Here is a 27,576-nt window from a genome sequence, read left to right as displayed (position 1 = left end):
AAGATTTATGGAAATATTTTTTTTTTTCAGGCTGCACGACAGAGAGAGGACAAAGCAGAGAAAAGTGGATCTCTACAGACTCATCTTAACTGTCCAAATGAAATTACTTCCCTTTTATCACATTGTGGAGCTGCTAAGATAAATTGCAAATATTTAAATTTTTAACCTTGTTTATTAAGTTTTTTTTTTTTCATAAATAAGCTGTACATTACAGTAAAAAATAACAGTCGCCCGCTGAATCTGACATTTGATTGGGAAGTACACCCGAAACTGTTTTCGGTGTGGATCAAGGTATAATGAAGTGTTTAAATGAAGGTAAATTGGTTGAGGTTGAATATAATGGGTTAATCAAGACATTTACAGGGCAAGTATTAATACCACAATTGAAAAACAACAATAAATAATTGAAAATTTTTGAAATATGAACATAGAATGAGTGTGCCAGACTTCCTTGAGCTAATGGTATTGTTGTTACTTTGACTTTGTGCTGGTCCGTGATGCAAAAATCCACCTCAGCAGATTACACCAAAGGTCACGCTCGGTCTGTGGATAATTGGGATGGCCTTTGCAGAGATCCAGAGGGGGATGAAGAGGGTGTGGTAAAAGCGTGTGGGATTCAGTTTGATAGTGTTGCTGTACCAGTCCGGCGCTGAGCCCAATGTGACATCAGATGGTTCCTCAAAGGATTTTTAAGGCAGCAGTGGAAAACAATTACCAACTCCGCCGTCAACAAGGAACATCTAATCGCTTGAGTAGTGCACCTGCTGAACACCTGCTCTGTGCTACTCGTTCCGAAAAGAGAACCCACTGACAAGACAAACAACACTTAAACAAGATTTAAGAAAACCTTGTCAGTTGTGTTGCGTCGCCATAGAAACAAGGCCAGCCTTTAGAAATCCCTATCTGTTGACTCTTAACGCAACGCCACACGTCCAAAGCAGCATCACAATGTTAAGAGGCACTCGATGAAATGCTTTTCTCTGCGCTTTGTAAATGAGATTTTTACAAAGGAATGAGCTACACGTTAAACACAGGACGGAGGATTTTGTGTGGTACGGACATGGTATGTTTGCTGTGTGTAACTGTGAACAACCCTCAGCTTGACAGAGCAGGCGAGTCATCTGTTGTAGGGTAGGTTAATGTACGGAACTTACAGAGGCAGGGAAGTCGGCAGTGAAGGAAGGACGGTTGCCTGAGGCTGCACAGCCGAGGGAGTAACCTTCGGCACAGAAAAAGAGAAACACAGCAGTGAAGACACCATTCAAACTCAAACTGACAGGCTGTTATAGAGCTTCGTCGAAGCTTTGAAATGGACTCCGTCTTGCTCTACTGGCGCAAGAGAAAGAGGAATTATTTAACACAAAAAATGGAAGTGTTTAATGGATCTCTTGAAATGAAAATGGAACCTTTTAAAATGTAAATATTTTATTTACAAATTTCCTTGCTGCAGGGTTATTTCTGAATAAAGGGTAAATGAGCACTACAACAATTTATTTAACTTCCAATGGCCTGTATCAGTGATTTTTTTTTTTTTTGGCCTTAATTTGAATGGTCGCAGAATAACATACACATTTATCATTTTACTTTCTTGTTCTGCAAACCGAAGACAACTAGTCCATTCACAAAGAAAAATAAAACAATAGAAAATAAACTATTTAGATGGATGATATAATTGTTCCAATCATCGAACCCATTTCCACTTACATACATGAGGCGCAAGCAGAATCTTAATGACTTCTGTTTACAGTGCAGCCCAGTACAGGACCAACAACAACAAGGACATCAATGCTAAACCAACAGTGTCAACAAAATCTGAACGTGAGACCTCAATTAAAAAAAAAAAAATCAATTTACAAATTACATAATGTCTTTGCAAGGGCAGAATTCATTACTAAGCTGCTGTATTGAATTGAAAAAGACCGTGTAAAGAAAATTGTAAAGCTGTCCCTAATAAAGTGGCCCCGAGTACTCAAAGCCCCAACCCCATTTATTCTTCTACATCCCCACTATAAATCGTTTGTGACACCTCCACCTCTCCTCTGCGTGTTCGTTGAACCGGAAGAAGACGAGGAACAAGAGGTGTGTATTGTTTTTTTTGTGTTTTTTTTAAACCACTCAAACCTCATTGTACCTACTTTAAAGATTATTTATGTCACACTTTTTTTCACTTGTACCTTTTTTTTTTTTTTCATTTAGCATTGCTACTTAATCATTTATCAATGCTAAAGCTGCTAGCTTAAAGTCCAAACAAATCAAGCCAGCATGAACTCCTGTTCGGCCTTTGTTTCGTTCATATTAATTTCATGTCTTATCATAAAGCAGAATTTTGCTGAGGCAAAGTCTTGGTTGCGAGATGACTACTAATGCACGACTCTGTTTTCAGTTTTTGGACTTTTCTCTTTTTGGTGAGCTATTGGCTCATTTGAATATTTATTGAAATCAAACAATGCAAGAAGTTTGGAGGGGGGGAAAAAAAAAAAAATCCCTCTTTGATGGAGCAATTACAAACATCTGAAATGTGTCCACAGCTACATATTGCTTTTCTTTGTCAAAGACTAAAAAGTTGGAAAACACCAATTTCATCTTTAACAATGTGTTGTATTAAGAATTTATATTAATCCATTAAGTCAGTTAATCTGAAAACTAACCAAAACTCGGTTTTAGTAGAGTAGAAAGTACATAATTTGCCTGTTAAATTTAGTTGAGTGGAAGTATAAAGTCAAATGGAACTATTCAAGTACTTCAAAATAGTACTTGACCACAGTACTTTAATCAAATGTACTTGCTTACTTTCCACCACTGCATAAAGCATTTTAGACAAGTGGCCAAATGTTCTGAAATGAGACATGAACCACTATTCCCTTGTGAGTCCAAATATTAGAAGCCAGAATTTAAACTGCAAGCTTAACCCCCGTTGTACAGATCTGACAGCAGAGACGCGTCTTCCGTCTCATCCACCCCCAAAAGTGACATGTACCGTGACTCAGCTCTCACTCATCTGCAGCTCGTTGTTCACATTTAATGGTTGCCAACATGTTCAGCAAATGTCAACCAATACGCGCGGCCGAAGGCAAGCGCAACAATTGAGGCTTTAGGAGAACAGCTGTTTGAGTGTGCCAACAATGAGATGCTCGGTCCATTGCAAATACATGAGACTGAACAGAACAAGCAGATCTTGGTACTGGAGATGAGATGCTTCTCGAGCAGCTGCTACTGATGGGCGACCTCCAACGGCGCACTTCAACACAATTGAAGTACCACTGGGCTTTGAAATGCAACTCATTTTATTGGGTCAACAATGTCACGCAACAAAATAAACACTTCGGTCAAGACTTGTTATTTTCAGAGAATTAAGTAGTAAGTGTTTGAAATGCTCAAAAGCTTGACATCCTAAATCAAATGTGTCAAGTCGGGTTCAAATAACGAATTGAATATATTAATCTACATCAGCTACATTATAAAACCTTAACAAAAGAGACCCACATTTTCAATTCCTTAAATGTTAAAGAAAAATTGTCCGATGGTGAAAATGCACAGCAGATGTGGATGCATTTTCATTTAACCTTTCACTGGCGCGACTTCAGGCTTGTCCACAGTAGGAGGCCGTTTGATGCTGAACAAGCTGCGCAGGTTGACTTCCGGGTCGACGTAGTGAGGGATCTTGCGTTCGTTGAAGAGGCCTGCGAGGTTGGTTTCTACTTTGGCACGTCTGGCGATTCGCATGCGCAGGGTAAAGAGCCGACGCAGGTTCTCCTCCACAAAGGGCAGATGGTGTCCATTCAAACGCTTCTGCCAGGATTTCTTGGGCCGCTGATGCTTCTGTTGGATTAGAAAAACAAACAAAAAGGCGTTTCGATATGCTTGGACGTTAGATGATTGAAACTCCAGTTTTTACCTTCTCTTTTTCAGTAGTGTCAATAATCTCCAGGCCAGATTTGTTTGCGCTGCTTTAGTCCACATGTGGACTGATGTCAGAACCTACCTTCAGACGGGTGGTACTTGGGTCATGGCGAAGCAAGTGTCTATTCATACTCTCCTGAAAAAAAAGTAAATGTAGTCAACACAAGCTAAACAATGAATAGTTAAACGTTCAGAAATGGTTTAGTCATTCTTAACATTGAATGAGTCATTTTAACCTTTCATTTGGAACCTTCCTGACAACCAGATTTTTACTGTGTTACCCACCCGCATTGCAAAGACTCGTGGGCAGTCGGGGAAGGAGCATTTGAATTTGAAGAGCTCAAGGTGCACTTTGCGAATGTGATGCTGCAGGTTGAAGGTTGTAGAAAAGTAGGCCTGGCAGTTGTCTCTGGGGCAGACCAGCACCGGCCTGCGCGAAGCATGGATCCGTTTGTGCCTCCGCAGAGAGTCTACTTTCCTGAACTCCGTCTTACACGCTTGGCATGTGAATATCACTGGAATACAAAAATTTAAAAAAAATAAAAATAAAAAAGATTAACCAGCCGTCCTTCGCCAACGAGCACCGACTAACAAAGAAAACAAACATATCCAGCAACATACATTTGGGGTGGATTTTCAGCGCAACATATTTACCTGGGTGTTTGGCCATGTGCTTCTGAAGATTGCTCCAGGTGTTTTCCGTCACCTGGCAGTTGACTCGAGGGCAGGGGTAACCTGCAGAGACCAAAGATCAGGAAGTAAAGAACCCCGTTTGGCTCCCTCTGAGGAACTATAAAACATGTACATCCCTTGTCCTCAAAGGACTGCGTTAGTTGCAAAAAAGGCTACATGCAAATGCAGTCACGACTCCCTTTTAATGAAGAAATTTTACCGGGATGGAAGATGAAAGGACCCCTAGTAAGATGGAAATAGACCAACCTGCGTGCTTCTTCTCATGGGCTTTGCGGGCAATATGGGAGTCGAACATGGCAGCACATCCGTCCTTCGAACACCTAAGTACCCCACGGGGGACAGGCGGAGGTAAAAATAAATTTAACTAAGTCACTATGGCCACACCTACTCATTTTCATGCTCCTAAAGCCTGTACTGCAGGCAGCAGGGGCTGATTAATTAAAATGGCAAGTGCATAATCTTCAATACAGTTAGACTCATCTGCACAGACCTCAGCAAGTCATTAATTCGGAAGACAAAGCTACGGTGTCAAGGAAAATCTGTGCCGTGTTTTCTGAGAGTAAAAAAAGAAGACATACTTGAATTTCGCAGGGACTTTGTGTTCTTGTACATGAAGCTTGAACAATCTGCGCTTTTTGAAGGTCAAGGAGCAGTTGGGCTGCATACACTAGAGGGACGAAAGAAAATGACAAATGACAAAAGGCTGGAAAAAAATGGTTATTTATCCATATCAAGAGCAGCTGATGGTGGTGCTTGAAGTGTGTTATTTTGGCGCCACCTGGTGGGTAAATGTGCGCATCCGGGCAAACCTTGAAGCACTTGTTCTCGCCTCCGTGGACGCAGAGCACGTGCCTCTTCAGTCTGGCTGCGTTGAAGAAAGTCTTCGCGCAGCTCACAAACTTGCATCTGCACAAATCACAAGTTCCCATGAGAACGCGGCAGCAGAGGAAGGAGGACACTAACGGGACTCTCACCTACTTGAACTGCTTCACCCCTTTGTGCTGAAGCATGTGACGGCTCAGGTGGGACTTTCTCCTGAAACGACGACCGCAGCCTGCAACTGTGCACTGACGCGGGCTCTGTGGACATGTTTCACATCTTCATCTTTTTTTTTCTTTTTTTTTTTTTTTAAAAGCAGGACATTTTATATCTGGTTATAACCGAGCAGTATCTAGGAAGTAGTCGTGGAAAGGTGTTAAATCTTGTTCTTACCGTCCCGGTGTGCACCGTCTCATGCTCCTGAAGTTTCCACTGCCTGTTGAAAGTGGCTGCGCATACTGCGTGGGTGCAGTTGAACAGCTGCGGGAGCAGCGGCGGACCGCCGTCCGGTTTCCCGCCGCTCACGCTATTCATTTTCCTCCAATATCTGAACGCCTCAGATATAACGGAGAGGCCGCCGCTTTTGTTCGCCCGTCTTATAGCCTCTTGAAAGCACTTAACTTTTAATTGGCAGCAGGCGGTGACTCAGACTTTGAGATGCTCAAAAAGCCAAGCTGAAACTAATTAACCTGACACCCCCCCCTCCCCCTTCCCTCCCTTCCCCTCAGGACCAGCTGTGCGCAAACAATCGGAAAACACGGGCAAATCAACACATGAACTCAAAGCCATACTGTTGCTGCCTATCATTGTTATTTGCCTTTTTTTTTTTTTTTTTTCTGCAATGATACTGTGAAGTAGGATAGAGCTATAAACTAAAACTCTTCCAGAGAATACGATTATCCTCACAGCCCTTTCTAATGCACCACTCTTGGAAATATTCCTCCAAGGTTACATTAGTGACCTGAAGACTAAACATTGGGAATCTGTTCCTAAAAGATGTGTCAGTGCACTTGTCCAGGAGAAGACTTCCCTGTGCTGGAGATTCGTCCTGACTGTGTGATACAGCCATGTGCCCAGCAGAGGGCAGTGTCTCTACATCACACAAGGCTCTGCTGGTCTGATTTACACACAGGACGTGGCTTTTACATTTGTTTAAAATGCAAAATATAAATATGTATAAGTTACACCGTGTCTCTGTTGAATTTTAAAATATGGGAATCAATAGGAAAATGGTTGATTCTGTCCTCATGCATGGGGTTTCCTCTTCAGAAGGAGGGGGGACATGAGGAGGTTTTTTTGGGCCCCCTGATGCTGCCCTGGTCCAACCCCCTTCTCTTCCCAAACGTCTCTATCTCCCGTCTTGTGCGAGTCTCAAAGTGGGGTGGATGAAATATTCAGAGTGGGCTGTCAGTTCACAGTGTGCCTCCATTAGTGGGATGTGTGGCAGCAACACGGAGCACTGCAGGTCTCCCGTTCCAATATCAGATTGATCTCAATTTACGGTTTCCAATTAGGTGACGATCGATTGTGTGAGTGTCCTTTTCACATACACAGTTAAACTCGCACACCACGTCATGTTTCTCTATAAGATAATCTGATCACGTTTTACAGTATTTTTTTTTCCCCAGCTTGTAACATCTTTCTTGTGTTATTTATAGTGCACTTCTGGTTGTTTGAGTCAATATGGGCAGATGTTTTTCATTTCACATAAGCACGGTCGTGTGTTTATGTAACTTGCTGTTCGTTGTGCCTAAAAACTGCTTTATCAGAAGTTTAAACCACGACACTGACTCCACATTTCTCAATTCCCTGAAAGAGAGTAGCACAAGCTGCCGCCAACCTGTGTGTTGTATTTGCTGCTTTTGCTCCATTTTTTTTTCTAGTAAATCCTTAAAAAAGAGGGAAACATTTGGATATCAATCCAACATCAAACACAGCTTTTTTCTTTCTTTTTTTAATTTTTTTTTTAATCTCGTAACAGAATTCTTAATTCAAGTTCGTTTTTACGGCATTTGGCCTATTTTGTATTTCGCAGCAGAAAAAAGCAGGGAACTTGTTTGCCAAGTGTAACAGCAAATTGCGAGTAAAAACTAGGTTGTGTTTCTCGGTTACCACAGAAACAAAGTGGTGATCATTATGACGATAAGGCCTGCGCTGTGTTTGTCAGGGCGTTCAGCTGTAATGCCTCCCCCTCGTGCGGGACACTCCTTCATCCTCTGCGGACCCGTCGTCTTCACGTCGCTTGCCATTTCCGAGATGCTGCGCCATTCGCAGCCTTACTTTGAGAAAATGAATGAGCTGCTCATCCCTAATTCCTCTTTATTGGCTTTTTCCTCACGGCCGTGCGCTTCAGCGGCCGGGGCTTGTCGCATCCTCTCACTGCGCAGAGCTGCATGGCAACGGGAGGAGGAGGCTGCTCGGGATGAGGGAGGGTCCCACGGTCCCACGTGCCCTCCTCACCGCAGACCCAACGCGTTACTCCTCGCTTTCCCAGCCCTTCGTTTCCGCATACCGCAGATCCGCTTATACACACATACGAGCTCGCCCGTACGCACCCGCGCAGCCTCGCGGAGCAATGCGTCCGCGGTGCGCACTCTCCCGTTCCTCACTATTTCCTCACTAATCAATCTCTCGGCCTGTATCGATCATCTCCGTCACAGGCCTATGATTCATTTTTTTCCATTATTCTGATATGCAAATCACCATTTTCCGTAGCAGTGTTGGCCGGCGCTAGAGAGAGGGAGAGATGAGAGGACGCGCATCGTCAGATGTTTAGCACATTTACTTTGGATCTTCGCCATCATTTCTGCGGTGCGTTTTTTGGGGTCTTTTTCCTCCCCTCCGTCCGCCGGGTTCGTGACATTTTTGCGGCTCTCGATGCTGTAATCCGGGGGAATATGTGAAGATCATGCTGGCGGTGTGGTGCTTCATGGTCTTTGCTGCAGTGGGCGAGAGGCTTGCAGTGTCAGGTAAGAGAGAGAGAGAGAAAGCGGGAGATGGGGGTTTGGACCGAGAGCGGGAGCACCCTTTTCGTTTTCTTTGCATCCACATTTTTTTTTTTTTTTTTTTTTGACCAGCACTTTTCTTACCCCCGGTGTAGGTGTTTTTTTTTTTTTTTTTTTTTTTTTTATTGTAGCGGGATCTCGGTGCCAACCTGGCCCGAGAAAGCACAATCCGGTAGATTTGCTGCATCAACACATTTCCACCGCAGCCCTATTGCCAACATCCAACGTATCCACCACAATCTCAAACGGTGTTTTATTCAATAAACACTGAAAAGCACTGATATCAATCATCAGCAGTTTATCTGCATCCTGACTATTGATTAGAGGTTTTAATTTATAGGAAATGCAGGCCCTAAATGGGCGTCAGTACACTGTAGAGCCAATAAGATGTCACAAATAAGTATCCAAACTTACATCCAATTAAATCCATTTCTTAGAATAGTAGCCTCACTGATTAAACATTATTAACAGGTCTGTTAAATGAGGCCACCAAACCATCAGCTTAGAGAAAAAGCACTGATCTGAATGCTCACAGTGTGATCTGTTAAAAATATATCATTTTAGAATACATTTCTGACATTTGCTTAATAAAACACCCCCAGATCTAATTTAAGCAGGTTTAGTTGACTCCCTATAAATTAAGCCAGCGTTGAACCTGTGCTGAGATTTTCCCCTGTTGTGCCCCATGCAGGTGCGGAGAGGAGCCCGGTGCAGGATGGAGGCATGTGGGGCTGGTTCGTCCCGAAGGGCCGGCTGGACAGCGGAGACACCGCCACCGAGGTCACTTATCCGAAGCGGTTGGTGCAGCAAATCAAGTCAGAGGAGGAAATGGCTCATGACTACTTGGATACCAGGGTGAAGAATAGCAGTGGAGACACGTTGGTAAGTTGTGACCCAGGATAAACTCCTCTTTTTTTCTCCAGCACATCCTCAATTCTGTTGTTTTTCGCACTGGATCCCTCTGTGCTCTGTGAATTCTCAGCTCAGCCGTCTTAATTCGGCAGAATTAGAAGAATATATGCATCTCACTCCTATTTCATTTAAAAGGAAGTCCATCCGAGATGGACAATACAGTATGTGAAGGCTTTAATCAGAAGATTATTTGCTCACATATTACAGAAAAGAAAATGTCTTGGATCAAAACCATATAAATTGAGAGTCTTAAAGCCTAAAGTGCAAATCAGATAACGTTTTGGCAATTTCCAATCTAGCGCTGCAGAGCCTGCATCCTTTGCAGCAGGTCTGCGTGGATGTTCCTGGGTGTGACATCACCAAGACAGACTGTGATTCTGCCGAGGGGAACCTCAACTGTCCTCCCCTGTCTGTAAAACAGCGCAGTGCTCGGCTCTCCGCTGCTCATACGGCTCCTGCTACACAGGGATGACGGTGCAAGGTGGTGTCTTGCAGCAAGTCTCCACTCCTTTGTGATTTTGACCCAGTTAGTCACTGAATATCCCTTTGAAGGTCCTCGAAGTGGTGTCAGCTGGCTGCTACCCAGGCACGTTGTTTTTCCTTTTTTTTTTTTTTTTTTTACAGCCGTTTTCTTCCTGAAACTGAAGCCATTACGACAAGTTCAGGAACCAAAACCACCTGATTGTTTGGCACAGTTTAAATTCATCAGAGAGACGTTGAAGTCTTTGGGTTCGTAGTGGCCGTCATCTCCACAAGACAAAGCTCAGAAAACCTCCTGAAATATTCAGTCGTCACTTCTGATCATCCGGTGGCCGTGCCGGGCCCCCGCGACTTCTTCATTATTCAATGGTGTGTTGAAGTGTGGCCCCATTAATTATGGAACGGGCCTGTGTGAGAAGTGCTGCATGGTCCAAGAGGCTTGAGCTCTCCCCATCCCCTCTCTCATCCTCCTTTTCTCTCTCTGATATGATTCACTTCACGTTACTGTTAGGAGGACGACTGCGTCTGTCGTCGTCTCTGGAATCGAAGCTTAAACAGGAAAAGACGATATATCAATAAAAAAAAAAAAACACAGCACACAAAATACAGGTTATGACACCGAGACGCTGCCTCACTTGTCTGATGTGTACTGTGTTTTTTGTTTTTTTTTCATATTTAAGATGCTTGGAATGAGGGACCAGATACATTTAGAAGCAGCAGGGGATGAGCTGAACTTGTTCTTTCTTTTCTATCTCATCATGTTGTTGAAAATAGATGAAGCAGCATTTTGGCAAATGGACTCGCTCATTTACTTTTACCTACTGTGACTACTTCCTCTCAGCTTCACTCGACAGGCACACAATTCATAAGATGAGAGTTGTTCACATACATTTCCAGGATATTAATATATGTAAATGTTCTTCATCTAATAGTGATTATATTCGTTAATTAATCCTCGAATTTGTATGTTGAGATAAAAAAAAAATCAGGCTAAATCCATAAAGAAAAGGACTGAGATTAATTCATGCATAAATATAGCTGTTTGTTGTTAATTGTAAAGAAATCAGACAACATTTCTGCCTTTACTTTTTTACTAGATAATCAGTCATTTACATTTCAATGTCCATAATGGCTAAAAAAAAAGAAGAAGATCTGTAGCAGGTTGGGGCTACCAGGGAGGAAATGGATGATGCTTCTAAAAGGACCTTTTGGTGCAGCTGCTTCATCAATGATGAATCTTCAGCCTCAGCTTTGAAAGCAGCAATGATGAGAAATCCTCAAACTTCACTGAAGGGAAAAAAACAAACAAAAAAACATCTACAACTGTGTGAACTCCATCTGCTAAGAAAGAAAACACCGAAAGCAGCAGAACTGCCTCTCTGTGGACCGCATGGTGAAAATGTTCCCGAAGAAGAGTTACAGATTTCACCAATGTAAAGCAGTGCAACGACGTTTGTGTACAGAGACGGAGCACTGATGGACACCATGCTTCTCTCTCTCCAAGACAGTAGTAAGAAATCTGTTGTTTGCACTCAATGGAGGGAAATAATTCCTGGAGAGTGATGTGTTTTATTGTAAAAGCCCGGTGATTCACTGCAGCCTGGTTCCGCCAGACTGAGATTAAAGCCATGCTGGCACCGTAAAAGCTGCTGAAGAGACACACTGTTTAGTCGACAGTAAATCTCTATCTCTCTCTCTCTCCCTCCCTCTATCCTGGTCCTGCTGTCTCCTCAACCTCCCCAGCTCTGGCAGCTGTCCATCAGGGACATTGACACACCGCGGCCCTATGTAGACCATACCAGTAAAGTTTCCTCTTCCTCCCTCCTCCTCCTCCTCCTTCCTTCTGTCAACCCCCTCTCCATCCATCCCTATCTCGCAACTCCAGCCTTGCTCTTAAAAAGCCGTCGCTCTCTGCAGTCGTGCCGGCCTGAAGGCCTGAAAGCCTGAATGCTGGCAGCCGATGCTGATCGATAACAAGGACTTTATCAATCACAGTATTTCAGCAGGCCGAGATGCTCTTAGAGCTTTACACACTATTGATTCTGTTGACTTATTCATGACACTCTCTCAAAATCACTCTGGGGCTTTGACAGAATGACACACTTAACCACAATTGTTTAGTTACATTTAAATTTATCAGCTGTCAAATCTGTCTCTCTCCTTTTATATTTTATTTATTTCCAGCCCGTCCACTTGGCACAGAGCTGTTTCCAAGTAGAAGCCTTTGGACGCACATTCACTCTGGACCTGGAACTGAACCAGTCAGTATTCCCCTACAAAACCATCAGATCTGCTTCTTTCTTTTTTTTTTGTACATGCTTGAATTAGTAGGTGCGCTTAATTTACTGCAGCTGTTCTCATTAGCATTTCCCCGCACTTAAGCAAATGCACTTAGCGCCTCTATTATGTTACATGGGGAATATCAATGTGGCACACACTGTTGAATGTTTATGAGCTACCGCTCATTTCATTAACAGCACATGTTAATATGTTCAGTAATTTTTTTTGGGGGGGGGAAATACATTTAAGGGGAGAACAAGCGGTGGCAAATATCTCAGATGAATTGTTTTTCTGACGACAGCGTGATGGAGATGAGGCGGATACAGCTATTCACCGAGTCTCTCCTCTCTTTGCAGTCACCTTCTGTCTTCAGAATATGTGGAGCGGCACTTTAACCAGGACGGGAGACCCCTGCAGTCTGTGGTAAGATTATCTGTGTCAGCTGGGGATGTGTGCGCTGACATGATTTCAGTGAGTGAATTTTAATTTTTGGCACATAGAAATCAGCCTATTAATGAGATGACCGGAGCGGCTGTAGAAACTGAGAGGAGTCATATTTTTACACCGGTGCTGTCGCCAGATTTACATTTTTAACTGGTCTAGAGCCCATTATACAACGTAATGTATATGTTTTTTATGTAGATCTTTTTGATTTTAAGTTTCATTTTAGAAGAAAAAAAAAAAAAAAAACCACACTTTTTGTTTGTTTTGATCTCTTAAGGCTATTTTATGTTGTTTGATGTTTTTATTGATTCCATCCACCTGTTTCATCTGTTTATGGAAATATGCTCTCTGCTTCAAAAGTAACCTGCCACGTAACTGTTAGGATTGCGTGTGTTACCGATCTGCTCATACGTAGGTAGGCGTGCCTGTCAGTGGTGTGTGTGTGTGTGTGATGGCCAATAAAATAAAAAATAAAAGAGTAACTGGATGCCTGTAGTGTGGAACCACAAGCCCACGTCAAGCGAGCGGGGAAACTGATAAAAGCGTTGATGTCTAATGTGACGTGAGCTTATCAGGACAGACCGGAGGAATGTGGCTGCATTTTGCTAGCCAGGAGGGATGGCTAACGTTTAAAAAAATAAATAAATAAATAAATAAAATTCTGTACAAATGTTCCACTTGCTGCCCCCCCCCCCCACCCCCAAACACCCCACCCACCCACCCACCCATCCAGCACTACATGTCCCCACCCACAGTCGTTTCCAAACTCTCCTTTAGTCCTCCTGACCAATCGCGAGCCTGTCTCCATAGCAACCAGTTAGCTCAGCAGTGTCATTAAGTTCTTGGCAGCGAAGAGAATGAAAGAAGACCGAGAGAGGGAGGGAAGAGCAGAGCTGGAGCGAGAGGAGGAGGAGGAGGAGGAGGAGGAGGAGGAGGAGGAGGAGGAGGAGGGCGGGAGGGGAGAAGGGGGGGGATAAGGAGTAAAATGCCAGTTAATACAAAAGCAAGATGTGCTTTGCCTTTGGGGAGGAGTACGTTCTCGGGTTGTATCTGTGTTCAGAGGCAGTCAGTGTGGGAGGAGGGAGAGAAAGGCTTGCAGGGATGGGAGTGGCGACCTGTAGTCAGACCAGATTGTCGCTCAGCTGGACGGAGGCCTCACTTGCTGCTGGACGGGCGTGATGGATTCGGGGCGACACGTCACCAGACCCATCTCCGTCATCGAAACGCTTTATTTACAGCCAACGCGTAAAGGCGTTGTTTGCCTGCGCTGTAGTTGCGAGGCTGAGACGCCCAGCTGAACTCATTCAGATCCAGGCGAGCCAGTCTTTCCCACTTCTCTCACCTCTCCTCTATTACGATCTGACCTTGTAAAGCAGCGCGATTGTCAAAAGCACAAAAAGATCAGATTTTCCTTTTTCTCTTTTCGTCTCGTTTCTTTCCGTCGCAGCCTACAGTTATTCAATGTTAACTTCTCAGATCTAACTGTGTGGGCTTCGTGAGTGCTGGTTTATTGAAGAGATCCCTGAGCAGGGGGCGTACCTCCACCTCGCAGAGGAGAGTAGAGTAGAGCACAAGTAGGTCACAAACTGTGCCGTATAACGCGATGGTGGGGAACGAAGGAGACGAGAGTGGTATTATGCAGAGTTTTTTCCTCAGTGCTGACCTATCACGATATCTAATGAAGTAGGAAAAGCATGCTTGTGAAGCCTGGAGTGTGCCAGTAGTGGTTGTTTTCTGAAATAGTGGTTGGTTGTGCTCACAGGGAGGGGAGCACTGCTACTACCAGGGAAGGTTAAGAGGTTTACCAGAGTCCTGGGCGGCTGTCTCCACCTGCCACGGCCTGTGGTGAGCCCGACCTCTAATCATAACATCCAATACTATCTACCTGTGCATTTTGTGATGTACAATTAAGACCCCACACTGATACAATAAGCAATGTTTCTTTTTCTGTCCCTTTCTCCTCCGCATCTCGCTGTCTTCGTCTTCCTCAGTGGCATGTTCTCTGATGGCTTCTTCTCTTATGGGATTGAGCTCGTTCACAACGGGACCAATCAGGTAAACCGCTGTTGAACACCAGCTGAAGTGACAAACAGAACGTTTCTGAGATAGTTTGATGCTGTTGTGTCTGGATGGTTTTTTTTGTTTTGTTTTTAGGTTCTAATGTCACCTGGATGTTTTCTGTTTTAGGATGACGGTGCTCATTTAATCCACAGGATGCCTGATATCAGACTTTCCCCCCACTGCACAGGTACAGAAGCACATTCATATCATACTTGTGATACATCAGGAAACCCTTGACGCAAAGTCTTCTTTATCTTATAACATTTATATATAAATATACAGTAGCTTGTCTTTGTTAAGACCAATAAGACCAAATCTCCTGTGCAATTTTGAAATAATTTCAAAATAAATGTCACTTTTTGTCCCAACCTAATTGATAAAAAAAAAAAAAAAGAAGTCAAAATTAATGTTGTCTCTTACCTTAAAAAATAGAAATAACATTATATATTCTCAACAAATTACCAAAAAAATTCTTCATGTGAATAAATTGGATGTCATTTTAGTCATTTCATGCAGGGTGACAATTACAATCACAGCTTTTAAGATTGGAAATGAGATTGTTTTGATCAAACTTGAGATGGTAATTGGTTGCACTGTACTTTGCGTGTAAGATTCCTCTCACTGCCTGCAGCTCTGTTTCTCTGTGTGCCCAGACTGTACCGAGGACATTGAGTGGGATAGCAGAGGAGGTGACGGCGATGACGACAGGCCGGACCAAACGAGGGAGCAGCAGGTGTCCAGCGGCCTGCGACGATCCAAGCGATTTGTTCGCAAGCCCTCTGTCCAGACCGAGACCAAATATATTGAGTTGATGGTGGTCAACGACAACGAAATGGTGAGTTAAAGGGGTGCCCGGTAGCCTGAAGGATGGGATGCAACCACAGTGACCATAATCTGACTCTCAGCCGGTGTGGCTTTTGTTGCATGTCGCCTGCCCTTTCCTCATTTCCTGTCTGTATCGCCACTGCTACAAACAATAAAAGCATAAAATGGCAATAAAATAGTATTGAAAGAATATTATGCACATTTTGCTACTAGTTATGCAGACAAACTAGAGATGTACTGGTCAGAGAGCAACTATTTAGAGAGCACAAATCTACCACCGTGGTTTTTCATGTCAAACTATATACTAAAATAGCTTAAGATGCATGCATTTGCTTTGTTGTTATTTGGTTGTGGCTTGTCTGACAAATGTAGGTGCAATGATATGGCCTGAAAGGAGGCAAAAAATATCCCCATATAATAACAATTAGAACTCATCATAAATTCATCAAATTATATTTTCTTACAATGTTGGTGATGAAGAATAAAAGCTTTTAGTTTTCTGTAGCAACAAGTGTAACAGAGGCCACACAGTCTAACTTCCTCTTGTGAAAACTAACACTACCATCAAAGCAAAGCAAACTACTGGTTTTACCGCTACGGTGTTACAGGTATGGATGTTAAAGTGGCTGAGAAAACTCATTTCAGCGGCTCGTATCCGCGATCTCATTCTTTCGGTCAATCGCAGGCCCGCTTTACTGCTGACGCCACACCGATCCGCCTGTCGACCTCCTACTCCATCCTCCCCTTTACCCATGAACAAAACCCCAAGATACTTAAACTCCCTCACTTGGGGAAGGAGCTCTTGCACGAAGGAAGCAATCCACTGGACGGCTGACTCTCCTTCCTGCTGCTTCACACTCGGCTGCAAACTGCCCCACTGTACGCTAAAGGTCCCGGCCTGGGAAAACCAACAGAACCACATCATCTGTAAATAGAGAAGCAATGCTGAGACCCACAAACCAGACTTTCTCCTTCCGCTCAGCTGCGCATTACAACAAATTTCAATGAGATTTTGCTGTTAAATCAGAGGCTGCTTCAGTACCTGTTTAGTTTCTCCACCCTAAGGATGTAGCAGAAAGTGAAGAATGCGTGGATGGCTGGTGATTCATGTCATTGTAGTCAGCTCATCTAATCAAATATGCATACCGTACACACAGAACAGGTTAAACTGAGAAACTGTGAATAGAGTGAAACATTCCTTTCAACGTGTCCCTTCTATGAGTGAGGGTCTGTTTAAGTATATAGATATAATGTGTTTGTAGTGTGACGGAGCAAACGTGATGTGTGTCTTCAGCCATCTGTGCATCTCTGTGTCTACAGTTTGTACAGCTGCGCCGCTCGACCAGCCAAACCAAGAACTTTGCCAAAGCTGTGGTCAACACGGCAGATACGGTAAGTGCTTTATTTGTACGGATATAATCCTCCTACTGCAAAACTCTGCGATCACATCACCACCACCTGTCAATAAGTATGTGTGTGTGTCTGTCTATCTGTTTGGTCTGTGTGTGTGTGTGTGTGTGTGTGTGTGTGTGTGTGTGTGTGTGTGTGTGTGTGTGTGTGTGTGTGTGTGTGTGTGTGTGTGTGTGTGTGTGTGTGTGTGTGTGTGCGCGCGCGCGCGCGCGCTCACTTCTACATTTGGAGCAGATTTATCCCAGATAGCGCTCAGTCCTCCACAGCTCACGTATCACGCTGACAAAGCGGCGCGCTGATGGGCATTTTGTGGTCCCCAGATCTATCAGGAACAGCTGAACACGAGGATCGTGCTGGTTGCCATGGAGACCTGGACCGCTAAAAATATGATGCCAGTCGTGGAAGAGCCATTGATAACACTGCAGAACTTCATGAAGTACAGGAAGGACAACATCAGAGAGCAGAGTGATGTCGTCCAGCTTTTCTCGTAAGAGCACCACAAACCCAATAAAACACGAGTATCTTGCGTCTTGTCTGATTTTAAGGTTCTAATTCAGATTTGATTTCAAATTATGACTCTCCTGTGCCTTCCAGAGGGCGAACATTTCACAGTAGCCGCAGTGGGACGGCCTTCACGGGAGGGGTTTGCTCTCCAACAAGAGGAGGAGGAATTAACGAGGTGAGGAAAATCTGCAAAAGTTACATTTGTTTTTACACCAAAAGGGATTCATTCAAACTAAAAATGAGGTTTTATTGTGGTTTATCTAAATGTAGATTAAACACTAAAACCAGATTCTGGTTTTATATCCTCATTGTTGAACAATTAAAATCAAAGCTTTGATTAGTAAAGGTGAGATTGCTGATTTAATCCAAAAATGAATACCAGTTGAGACGACCGCACATTTCAAATTTTTTAAATTTTTAAATTTTAAAGGCTACAGAATAGCAACATAAACCATGAAAGGAATACTTCAACATTTTTATAAAATATTGCTTTTTTACTTTCTTTCTGAGACTGAAATGAGAAGATTGATCACACTTACGTCCTTTCAGTAAATAAGTAACTGGAGCCGGAGAGGTGCTGGCCTGAGTCGGTTTTGTGGTAATGAACATTTTACCGGTCCTGGCCCAGAAATAATCCTCCACATAATCCCTGTTCAAATGTGATTATGTCATTTTCGTCATCATGAAATATTGTGTTATAATTTGCGAGCTGAAGTGATGCTGGTAGGAGGCCTTTGTAACACAGCCAGGCTAACTCTTTCCTCTTGTTTTTAGTCTTCACGTTAAGTTAATTATCCGCTGGCATCTTCATATTTATCACACAGATGTGAGATTATTACCAATTTGATCTTTCGGCCTCTTTCTATGTATATCCTTGTCGGTGCAACCCCAGTTACCTGTAGGATTTTTTTTTTTCACGATTCTGTCTCCGTCTCACAGTAGAGCACTTATGTGTGGATCTACACATGTGAATTTGTTTCAGTACGGGAGTGTGGGTGCGATGGCCGTCACTCTGTGCCAGAGTCTTGGCCAGAACATCGGGATGAAGTGGAACAACGTACGAAACTCTGCAGGTAAAACAGCAGGAAAGCCGTACAACAGAGGGATCTCTAACCCAACGGACTGAACTGAATAAACTGTCAAAGCAGGAACGGGTGATCAGTGTTGGTAGGATGGAGGAGGAGGTGGTGGGTGGGGTGGGGTGGTGGTAAAGCGGAAGCGTTGGTATTCCCATCCAGCAGATCTCTTCTGTAATTAGACTTCTCCATTAGGTGATTAGTCACCTACATCCTCGAAGGATGGGATGGTGGTTAAAGCATGGCTGCCACTGAACAATGGGATCTATGATTAATGCTGAGGGAGCGTCAGGTCCATTATTCAACGTCAGGATGAGAGATCAGAGCACGCTCAGTATAGGGCCCGAACCTAAGTACTGCTTCGTCTTTGTGATAAATATAGTTTGTCATTTGTTGCTGCTGTTATAAATGCTGATCACCACCTTATTTTACCACCTTACCTGTGTCTGTCATCTTCAACCCCGCTCATCTGTGCTCTTCTTCACAGGAGACTGCAGGTGCCCGGACGCCTGGGTGGGCTGCATCATGGAAGACACGGGGTAAAAACCCTCTGAGCGGCAATTTGCCTCTGTTCATTTCACTCACTTAAACAATTAAACACCTGCAACAGCGAGACGCTCCGACTTTCACTCGGTCCTCAATTAGCCGAGCCGGTGATAATCGCAGCTTGTATTTGATGATTTAAGTGTATTTCATCAGACATCAGCGTGCCGACCACCATGTAAGAATTACGAATGGTGTATTAAAAGTATTTACTACATGGGTGATTTGGACTTGGCTCTACCTCGCCAGATGGAATAATACAGATTTCAATTATTCATTTGAGTAATATCTTTCTACAGATGGTAACATTTACTGTCAGATTGCAAAGTGATGGCACCGACACCCACAGCGGATCTGGCATCCCTCACTGGCACAGGAGGCAAATGCTGTTTTTTTTTGTTTTTTTATTATTTCATTTGTCATGTAATGTCTTGATCTTGCTGAGTGTGTCTTTTTTATTTTTTATTTTTTATTTTTTTTGTGATCGCAGATTCTATCTGCCCAGAAAGTTTTCTCGCTGCAGTGTTGATGAGTACTTCCAGTTCTTGATCCAGGGGGGAGGGAGCTGCCTCTTCAACAAGCCCAACAAGGTGAGGGCTGTGTGGGCATGTGGCCTGCCCCTGGATATGATTACTTACAGAATTATAAACAGTATTTTTTGTTTTCCTCCTTTGATTAACGCCCATCTTCACATATCTCTTTACTTCTAGAAGAAAAAAAAAAAAATCTCCTATATTATTGTCACTTTTCATCTTTCATCTCTCGTCAATCTGTCTGTCTCTCTCAGCTGTTGGACCCTCCCGAGTGCGGGAATGGCTTCGTGGAGCCAGGGGAAGAGTGTGATTGTGGATCCCAGGTGGTGAGTAGCCAGTTGGACTTCATGTATGAACGCCAGCTCTTTAAGCTGCTGCAGATGGGAAGCATCTCCACATTACATCCACGTATGAGCCCCAGACGCTCGAGTTTTTTTAGTTTTTTTTTTTTTTACCTCAGCTGAATATTTTTATGTGGCTGCAGGAGTGCGCTCGTAGCGGAGGAGCCTGCTGTAAAAAGTGCACCCTTACCCACGATGCCATGTGCAGTAACGGACTCTGTTGCAGTGGCTGCAAGGTGAGTGCACTGCAAGGAGTCATAACTATATGAGAATCAGATCTTCTTTATTCCTGACAGACACGTGATACGACCATGAAAGAGTGCCGAGTCAAAACATCTGTCGTGTTGTGTGAAAATAGGCTATTAGAAAAGAAAGAGCTTGAAATAATACCTGTGATTATTGTTTCTATATGTGACAAAAACAGTTTTAGAGTCAAACATCCAGTGTCTTCAGTTTCTCTCATCAGGCTGGCAGAAGTAATAAATAACTTTTGTTGGAGGTTGGCTCACACAAAGTGAGATTTGAACGTCTAAAACTTTCACCTCTGGATGTATCTTTCTAAAATGATTCAATCTGTGTTGCAATGCCGTATTTGGCATTTTTACTCCCAATATGTTGTTGAAAATACTCATTTTAGAGCCGGTGAATGACACGCCAGAACGCCTGGCGTTTTAAAGCCGGGCGGTCACAAGAACAACTTTGTTATCACTACAATTTTCAGACCTGTCAGCCTGTTTGGTGCAGGGTCATCTGCTACCTTTTGATTCTGTGTCGTAGTACGAGCTGAGAGGCGTGGTGTGTCGAGAGGCTGTGAACGACTGTGATATCCCAGAAACCTGCACTGGGGACTCCAGCCAGGTAAAACTTTCAGTACGTAACCGTGGAAATAACTGTAAGATCACATCAAACCGTGTCCAGAACATTATGTTTGTTTCTTCTTCTCCAGTGCCCTCATAATGTCAACAAGCTGGATGGCTACATATGTGATAGTAGTCAGGTAAGGGCTGGTTTGTGTCATCTTGTCCAATCTGTCTGTCACTCTGGGGTGTACTCGATGTGTACTGTTTCACCCCCTCAGGGCCGATGCTACGGTGGACGATGCAGAACTCGTGATGGACAGTGCCGGGGACTCTGGGGCTACAGTAAGTACAGGACACATGTACAACCATCTTTTCCACCGAGACATGTCTTATACTGCCCTGGAGTAGTCTGATTAGTCTGATTCTCCTTGTTGTAATCTAAGAATGTGTCCTGCTTGCCGTCCCAGATTCAGCGGACAGGTTTTGTTACGAGAAGCTGAACGCTGAGGGGACGGAGAAAGGAAACTGTGGTCCGGGTCCTGAAGGCCAAGGCTGGCTGCAGTGCAACAAACCGTGAGTTACACTTTGCTGGTGTTCCTGAAGTGTGTTCGATCATCAATCAGCAATTTTTGTCCAAGAAGTGGTGCCTCAACTTGCATCTTCAAGTTATCATGTAAAAAGCTGTAAGGGTTGAAACTGCTGTGTCACCAGCATTTAAATAACTGTATTTTTCTGTGTCTTTTGACCTGCAAATCCATCCTTTCTGAGTACATAGTTGTTGTTGTTTTTTTTTTTTTTTTAACTCTTTGCTCGTCTCTGTCTTTTAGCTTGATACTTGATTTTCTTTTCTCTCTCATACACACACGCGCTCTCTTGCAGATAAAGCAACAATAAAGCAAGTTTTCAGTCTAAAGATTGGCCTTATTTTATCATTTTCAACAAATCCTACAAAACATATATATTCAATTCGATGCAACTTTATTGTCATTATACTAATAATAAAGTGTACAGCATAACAAAAAGCGGATAGGCTGCTTTCTCAGTGGTGATAACTAGCAAAGCTGTTGCATCTGTGAATGCTGCCATGCTTATCTGGGCATTCATTCATTTGTCTGCGTTGCTGAAGCCTAGTTTAAACTTACAGAGCCATATTGTCGCGTGCTGGTGAGATATTGCTTTATATATTTGTGAGAAGGGGGCACTTGAAAACAGGAAGACTGCAGTGTTGTGTTTTCCTTTGCTTTCTTTGCTGTGTCAAGTCCTGAAATCCTTTGCTGAATCTGGATCGGTGCGCGAACACAACTAAAGTTTGATGTGTATTGATTTCTTCCATCCATATGTTACAGGGATGTTTTATGTGGCTTCCTGTTCTGTGCCAATGTGACAATGAAGCCCAAGTTTGGAGACCTGCAGGGTGAGGTGACCAGCTTCACTCTCTACCACCAGAACAAGTACCTGGACTGCAGGTGAGCCAGGCACAATGCAGCTCATCTGCTACATTCAACAGAGAGTAAAGGACTACAATCTCCCTCGGTGTTGTAACTCCACCTTTCCTCTTTACCTGACGTGTTTGGATGCGTCTCTCAGAGGTGGTCATGCTCTGCTGGAGGACGGCTCAGACCTGGGCTACGTGGAGGACGGCACTCCCTGCGGTCCCAACATGATGTGCTTGGAGAGACGCTGCCTCCCTGTGGCGGGATTCAACCTCAGCACGTGTTCAGGATCCAGCTTTGGACGCATTTGCTCGGACCACGGGGTAAAAAAAAAACCCACTGATTTTGCTATTTTTAGGAGAAAAAACAACATAATTTTCCAACATTACTTTCTCCTGAACTGTTTTGAACTAATGTCTGTTTTTATTTGTTCTTAGCCTGTTGTTTTAACTCAACTTTGTTATTTTCCTTTCCATTGCTGATGTATTATAAATAATATATTGCATTTTATGCATGAATTGTGCCATATAAGTAAAGTTTATAATTACTATTTTATTATTAATTAAAGGCTAGATTTTGATGAAAATGAAAGTTTAAAAGCTCCATGGAGCTACTGCTTCAACACCATTTTGGTAACTATAGTAACTATCCAAAAAGGAAAGTAGGACCTGCTTGAAACTAAACCATAGTCTTTGTTTTGGAGATTTATTATTCTTTGTTTTCTATTTATTGGGCATTATCAGGTTAAAAGATCTCAGGGATGAAACTGCTGTGTCAGCAACATTTAAATGGCTATATTTTTCTGTCTTTTTTTTCCTGCAAATCTATCCTTTCTGAGTACATAGTTCATTTAACTCTTTTAGCAGAAACTTGATTTTGTCTTCTCTCTCACACACACACACACACACGCTTGTCTTGCAGACCTGCAGCAATGAGGTGAAGTGTATCTGCGACAGGGACTACACGGGGAAGGACTGCAGCGTCTTCGATCCCATCCCCGAGCCCACCGTCCCAACAGGCCCGGAGAAGAAAGGTCCATAGCAGCTCTCAGCCTGTCCACGTGTCTCTTTCTCTCGTCAGCCTCTCACATCCCCCTCATAGTCTCTACACATCATCACTGTAGCTTCTCTATGTACTGGATGCACTATAAAACATTCTATGTAGTTCACCTGAGCATTGTGAGAAAGTTGGACCACACAGTGTTCTCCTTCCTGCTGAGTTTTGGTTTCAATGTTGGAAGTTTGTGGGTGTGCGTGGAGACACATTTATCCATTAGTGTTTATACAGTATGCTAGTGTGTGTGTGTGTTACTGTATGTCTTGCAGGCACTGCCATTTTTTTTTTTCAAGTGTCTTCCTTACTTTCTTGCAGTCTGCCAATGACACAGAACAATTGAGCAGCTGCTCTTTTAGGGCCAAAAAAAAAAGCCCCCCTGGGCAGCTGAAAGAGCTGAGGAGGAGAGGGGGAATGAGAACAAAGTAATGAAACACTCTGTCCTTTGGTGACTGTTGTCTCCCCGACCTCCCTTGCTCACCCGCCTGTTCTCCCATCTCCACCCCAACGTGCTGGTTTCCTCCTCTTCCCCTCCATCTCTCTGTCTCTGTCTGCAGGTACCATCTCCCTCTCTCTTTCTCTCTAGTTGATGTCGGTGATGTACAGTGTCGATGCCGTCTTCTGACGTGTGTTTTTTAGTGGTGTTGTTTTGTTTCTGCCCCTCCTCCTCCTCCGCACCCCCTCCCCTCTCCCCCTCCTCCTCCTCCTCCTCCTCCTCCTCTGCGCAGGTCCCAGTGGCACCAATATCATAATAGGGTCCATCGCAGGTGCTATTCTCCTGGCAGCTATAGTCCTAGGGGGAACAGGATGGGGATTTAAGTAAGAGTTCTGGCATGCCTTTGTGTACCTGTCTGCTTCTACCTTAAGGACTCCCCCGCCCCTCCGGCCCTCCCGCTCTCACCCCTCTGAAATATAGATGGCCATTTGCCACCCGCGGGCCAACCCAGGGGGGAGGGGAAACGGGGAGTCGAGTCTGAGAAATGCTTGAACTGCTTTTGGCTTTCGATCGCATACTAAACGTCACACCGGTTATTTTGTTTTTTGAATCAACGCAGAGCTCCATCCTGCACCTTTCCTTCCCCTCTCCTCCCCTCCCCGTACCAGCGCAGCCTTTTGTAGTAATGACAGGGTAGGACAGAGATTTTTATATTTTTTTTCTGCCAGGAACCTTGGCAGCACTTTTTTTTTTTAAAGTCTACTAGAACTGACCTGATTTGCCCTACTGGTGCCACATCTGGAAGTTCCCCCTACTTGCGTTTTTTTCCCCTGACTAATACTAAATGTTCAATCTGCAAGTAGTGATAAAAAAAAAAAAAAAAAAATTAACATTAGGTTGAATTAAGCACCCTTTTTAGAATTTCTTTTCTCCCTTTGGTGCTCTTTTAAGCCTGCATTATCCCTTTTTCCTCTGTAGGCAGCATCCTAACCCCTCGATGAAGTGCCTCCTCTGCACTGTTCCACCTATGCATGCTTGCTATTGTTCACTCCTTGAGGTCTGACATAAAAGGACTGCTTCTGCTTTACTCAGTCATTTTAGCTCAAATAATTATGGCTGATTTAAAAAAAAAAAAAAAGCAGCTTTAATTGAAAAGCAGTGTTTCATGATTTGTAGTGTATAGTCAGTCCTTTTAGGGCCAGAGGTAAGTGTCTGCATGTGTGCATGAGCTGTAAGCAGAACGTTTTTTTTTTTTTCTCTCTTCCTAGACTGCTGATTTAGAAAGTTTAACAGTTTGTGGTGTAGAGCTCTGGCAGACTATTAGGGCTGAGAGAGTCATTGCCATGATGACTGTAGACCTGCTGCATGTGATGTCATCACTAAAATCTGACAGGAATGATTTAAGAAAGGACTGGTGGGATGAATAATGAATTGAATGACTGACTGAGTCATTGTTCAATTCATGCTTTGTCCTAAAATCTGCTAAATCTTAACTCAGTGCAGCCAGTCCAACATGAAAGGAGCTACAGACTTATGATTTATGTCCACATATATTTGATCCTTATCTAATTATATCTGGAGAATGATCTGTCTTTTTCTTGCCCAGCTCTATTTGTCTGCTGCTTTTTATGCAAGTTTTAATGCACAACGATGCTCTTTATAATATGCTTCTAAAACAGTCGTCAGCTTGTCCTTCTTTTCTATTGTTGTTGACACAGTATGTCTCAACCTTTTGTCTCCTCTCTTGCCGTGCTCATGGGATGCAGGAACATTCGAAGAGGAAGGTATAACCATGTGATGCTCTGTCCGTGCGAACTCATTAATCCACAATCCTGAAGCTCATGCAGTCCTTCGAGTTTCATCTCACTGCTTCTGTGGCTTGAATGCTTCGCGCTTCACCCGTCTCCAATCCCACAACATCGGCTTCATCACAGGCTTTTTTTTCATGTCCATCTTCATCTCCGTCGCCTGTGAAACCATCTGAATTCATCTTTCTACAACTGTTTTCGTTTTCCTGTTAACAATCGCTCCATTTTCCACTTTCTCTTTCAGATCTGGTGGAGGATAAGATCTCTTGTCTGTCTGTCTGTCTCCGTGTCCTGTCCACCTCTGTCTTCCTCCTCACACTGTGTCGTTTCCACATTGAAGAAGAAGAGGGGAACAAAACAAAAAAAAAAAAAAAAAGTCTTCCACTACAGTCCCAAAATCTCTCCGAAAACCTTTTCCCATCTTCGTCTCCTCCACGCTCCCGTCCGTTCCTTTCACTGTCCTGCATGGCTCCGTCCTCCTCGGAGGCCCGTGGAGCTCCTCTTCACCATACCAGCCAAATCAGAACTCCCGTGGCTGCTGCCAGCAGGCCGCCGAGGATTGTTGTCCAGGTCACGCCAAGAGCGAGCAGGTGGCTCTCCCGGTGTGTGTGTGTGTGTGTGTGTGTGTGTGTGTGTGTGTGTGTGTGTGTGTGTGTGTGTGTGTGTGTGTGTGTGTGTGTGTGTGGGGGGGGGGGTCACTGGGGTCACCGGGGTCTTCCTCCAGTCCGGTGGCTCTACAGTCTGACAAAGAACATATCACCGGTGGACCAGATTTAATACGAGACACGTCTTTCCAATGGCCTGGCTGCACACAAACTCAAACCGGCCACCGCAGTTAAATGCCAGACGAGCACACAGACTTAGCATCTAACAGACGGAAATAACGGGACAGGAGTTTTCCTTTTTCTTAAAGGAGGAGGACCCGAGGCCCAGTTTCTCCGAGGCCTTGATCGGTGCATCAGAGTGCACGCTGACCTGTTGGTCATCATGTTTTCCAAAGGAGGACCGAGGGAGGACTGATGATCAGAGGAGGTGTTTCTTTTGATTGCCATTTGTTATTGACTCAAAGCGTCTTACCTGCCACCCACCCCACCCCACCGCACTACCACCACAAGTTTTCAGGTACAAAAAAAGGGAAGCTGGGTGTAATGGTTTTGGGATCATTTAAAAAAAAACAACAACAACTGAACTATGAAGCAGCAGAGACCGTAACTTAGTGTTTTCAACCGCAGACCGACCAACATACATTCCACAATATGTGTCTGTGCGTGCTCACCACCTTCAGGCCCATCGTTTGTACGCTTTCGGAGGTTTTACTCTGTGTGTGTCTGTTTGTTCAGGAGCGAATGATTTTTAAAAAGAAAGGAAGAACGTATGCGTGTGTTTACATAAATGTTAGGGGCAGTCGTGTCCGTGTACACCTATCACAGGTAGATAGGCGGGTTTTTACCTCTAGAAGATCATCTCTTCGTATGACGTGTTGTGCGCTGCGACCGTGGCACCATAAAAGGCAGCACATTAATAAAGAATCCAAGTTTTTATGTCATGCATCTACAGAAAACGAGCACTAGCCAACTGTATGCACACCTATTTGTAAATATGTGCAAGATATACTGAATGTTAAAATGCAATGTATGAAGATTTATTTAAAAAGCTATGTTAAAATAATGAGTTTTATCTGTTTCAGCCGACATAATAGCCCTCCGTCTCTTTGACACGACCCGCATCTGCAGAAAATTTCTCCTGTAGACCGCGTCGTCCACGCATCTTTAAATGTGGCCAAACAGCTTAGCTAGCCATCTTTATCATCTTCTCTTTGTCGTTCTAGCTGTCTCTGAAATCTTTTGTACATTTGTTGATAGCCGCTGAGCCCAGAAACTTTGTAAATGAGATTAAAGAGATGTGGTTTTGGGGCCCAGGAGGCAGCTTGTCTCATGCTGTACGAGGTCCGTTTGAGTTTTGCACTATGGCAGATGCACTATTGTTACTATTACAATATGTACAGAGTTGGTATCAAATACAATCGGGAACAAACAAAACAAAAAAAAAGGGGAAAATGAGATGCATCTTTTACCCCATATTTTTAGACACTTATCTATTTTGAATTGAAACAGGAAGAGAGGAGTGAAGTGAAGCTTGTAGATGGATTGAAATGAAAGGACAATAAAATACTAAAACATGAAACCATACTTCCTGCTCTCACATCTCGCTGCCTCTCTG

The 27,576-nt window shown here is 43.7% G+C and overlaps 2 protein-coding genes across 2 annotated transcripts; one reads left to right on the top strand and one right to left on the bottom strand.

Moving 5' to 3' along the window:
• Positions 1–3,272: 3,272 nt before the first annotated feature.
• Positions 3,273–5,946, bottom strand: 42sp43 (P43 5S RNA-binding protein). Its single transcript, XM_069709057.1, has 9 exons — positions 5,806–5,946; positions 5,572–5,672; positions 5,403–5,499; positions 5,172–5,260; positions 4,840–4,913; positions 4,555–4,635; positions 4,186–4,415; positions 3,983–4,036; positions 3,273–3,819 (listed from the first exon to the last, which is right to left on the bottom strand). Exons 1-9 carry the CDS (start codon positions 5,944–5,946, stop codon positions 3,559–3,561), a joined length of 1,128 nt encoding a protein of 375 aa, XP_069565158.1. The 3' UTR covers positions 3,273–3,558.
• Positions 5,947–7,808: 1,862 nt separating this feature from the next.
• Positions 7,809–27,545, top strand: LOC138627043 (disintegrin and metalloproteinase domain-containing protein 11-like). The gene is made up of 26 exons (XM_069709097.1): positions 7,809–8,381; positions 9,109–9,299; positions 11,994–12,070; positions 12,446–12,512; positions 14,296–14,378; positions 14,525–14,588; positions 14,721–14,781; positions 15,248–15,429; positions 16,740–16,811; positions 17,150–17,316; positions 17,424–17,508; positions 18,316–18,406; positions 18,897–18,948; positions 19,443–19,542; positions 19,740–19,811; positions 19,970–20,062; positions 20,604–20,684; positions 20,773–20,823; positions 20,905–20,968; positions 21,094–21,199; positions 21,973–22,092; positions 22,214–22,382; positions 22,981–23,092; positions 23,841–23,931; positions 25,315–25,332; positions 25,601–27,545. Exons 1-26 carry the CDS (start codon positions 8,321–8,323, stop codon positions 25,614–25,616), a joined length of 2,346 nt encoding a protein of 781 aa, XP_069565198.1. The 5' UTR covers positions 7,809–8,320; the 3' UTR covers positions 25,617–27,545.
• Positions 27,546–27,576: the final 31 nt, after the last annotated feature.

This window comes from Brachyistius frenatus, unplaced genomic scaffold (genome assembly GCF_029030835.1).
Source record: "Brachyistius frenatus isolate BFR_SWC_R1_liver_20210118 unplaced genomic scaffold, ASM2903083v1 Contig_80, whole genome shotgun sequence".
NCBI classification, from domain to species: Eukaryota; Metazoa; Chordata; class Actinopteri; family Embiotocidae; genus Brachyistius; species Brachyistius frenatus.
Note: the sequence above shows the minus strand (reverse complement) of the source record. Positions and strands in the feature narration are given on the sequence as shown.

What these genes read in the sequence shown, in the direction of transcription:
- LOC138627043 (XM_069709097.1), top strand. Translation starts at nt 8,321, where the DNA reads ATGCTGGCGGTGTGGTGCTTCATGGTCTTTGCTGCAGTGGGCGAGAGG. An exon ending in TCCACCTGCCACGGCCTGTG is followed by an intron (nt 14,379 to 14,524) that starts GTGAGCCCGACC and finishes CGTCTTCCTCAG; the next exon opens with TGGCATGTTCTCTGATGGCT. An exon ending in ACTTTCCCCCCACTGCACAG is followed by an intron (nt 14,782 to 15,247) that starts GTACAGAAGCAC and finishes CTGTGTGCCCAG; the next exon opens with ACTGTACCGAGGACATTGAG.
- 42sp43 (XM_069709057.1), bottom strand. Translation starts at nt 5,946, where the DNA reads ATGAATAGCGTGAGCGGCGGGAAACCGGACGGCGGTCCGCCGCTGCTC. An exon ending in CCATGAGAAGAAGCACGCAG is followed by an intron (nt 4,636 to 4,839) that starts GTTGGTCTATTT and finishes TGGTCTCTGCAG; the next exon opens with GTTACCCCTGCCCTCGAGTC. An exon ending in CACGAGTCTTTGCAATGCGG is followed by an intron (nt 4,037 to 4,185) that starts GTGGGTAACACA and finishes CTTTTTTTTCAG; the next exon opens with GAGAGTATGAATAGACACTT.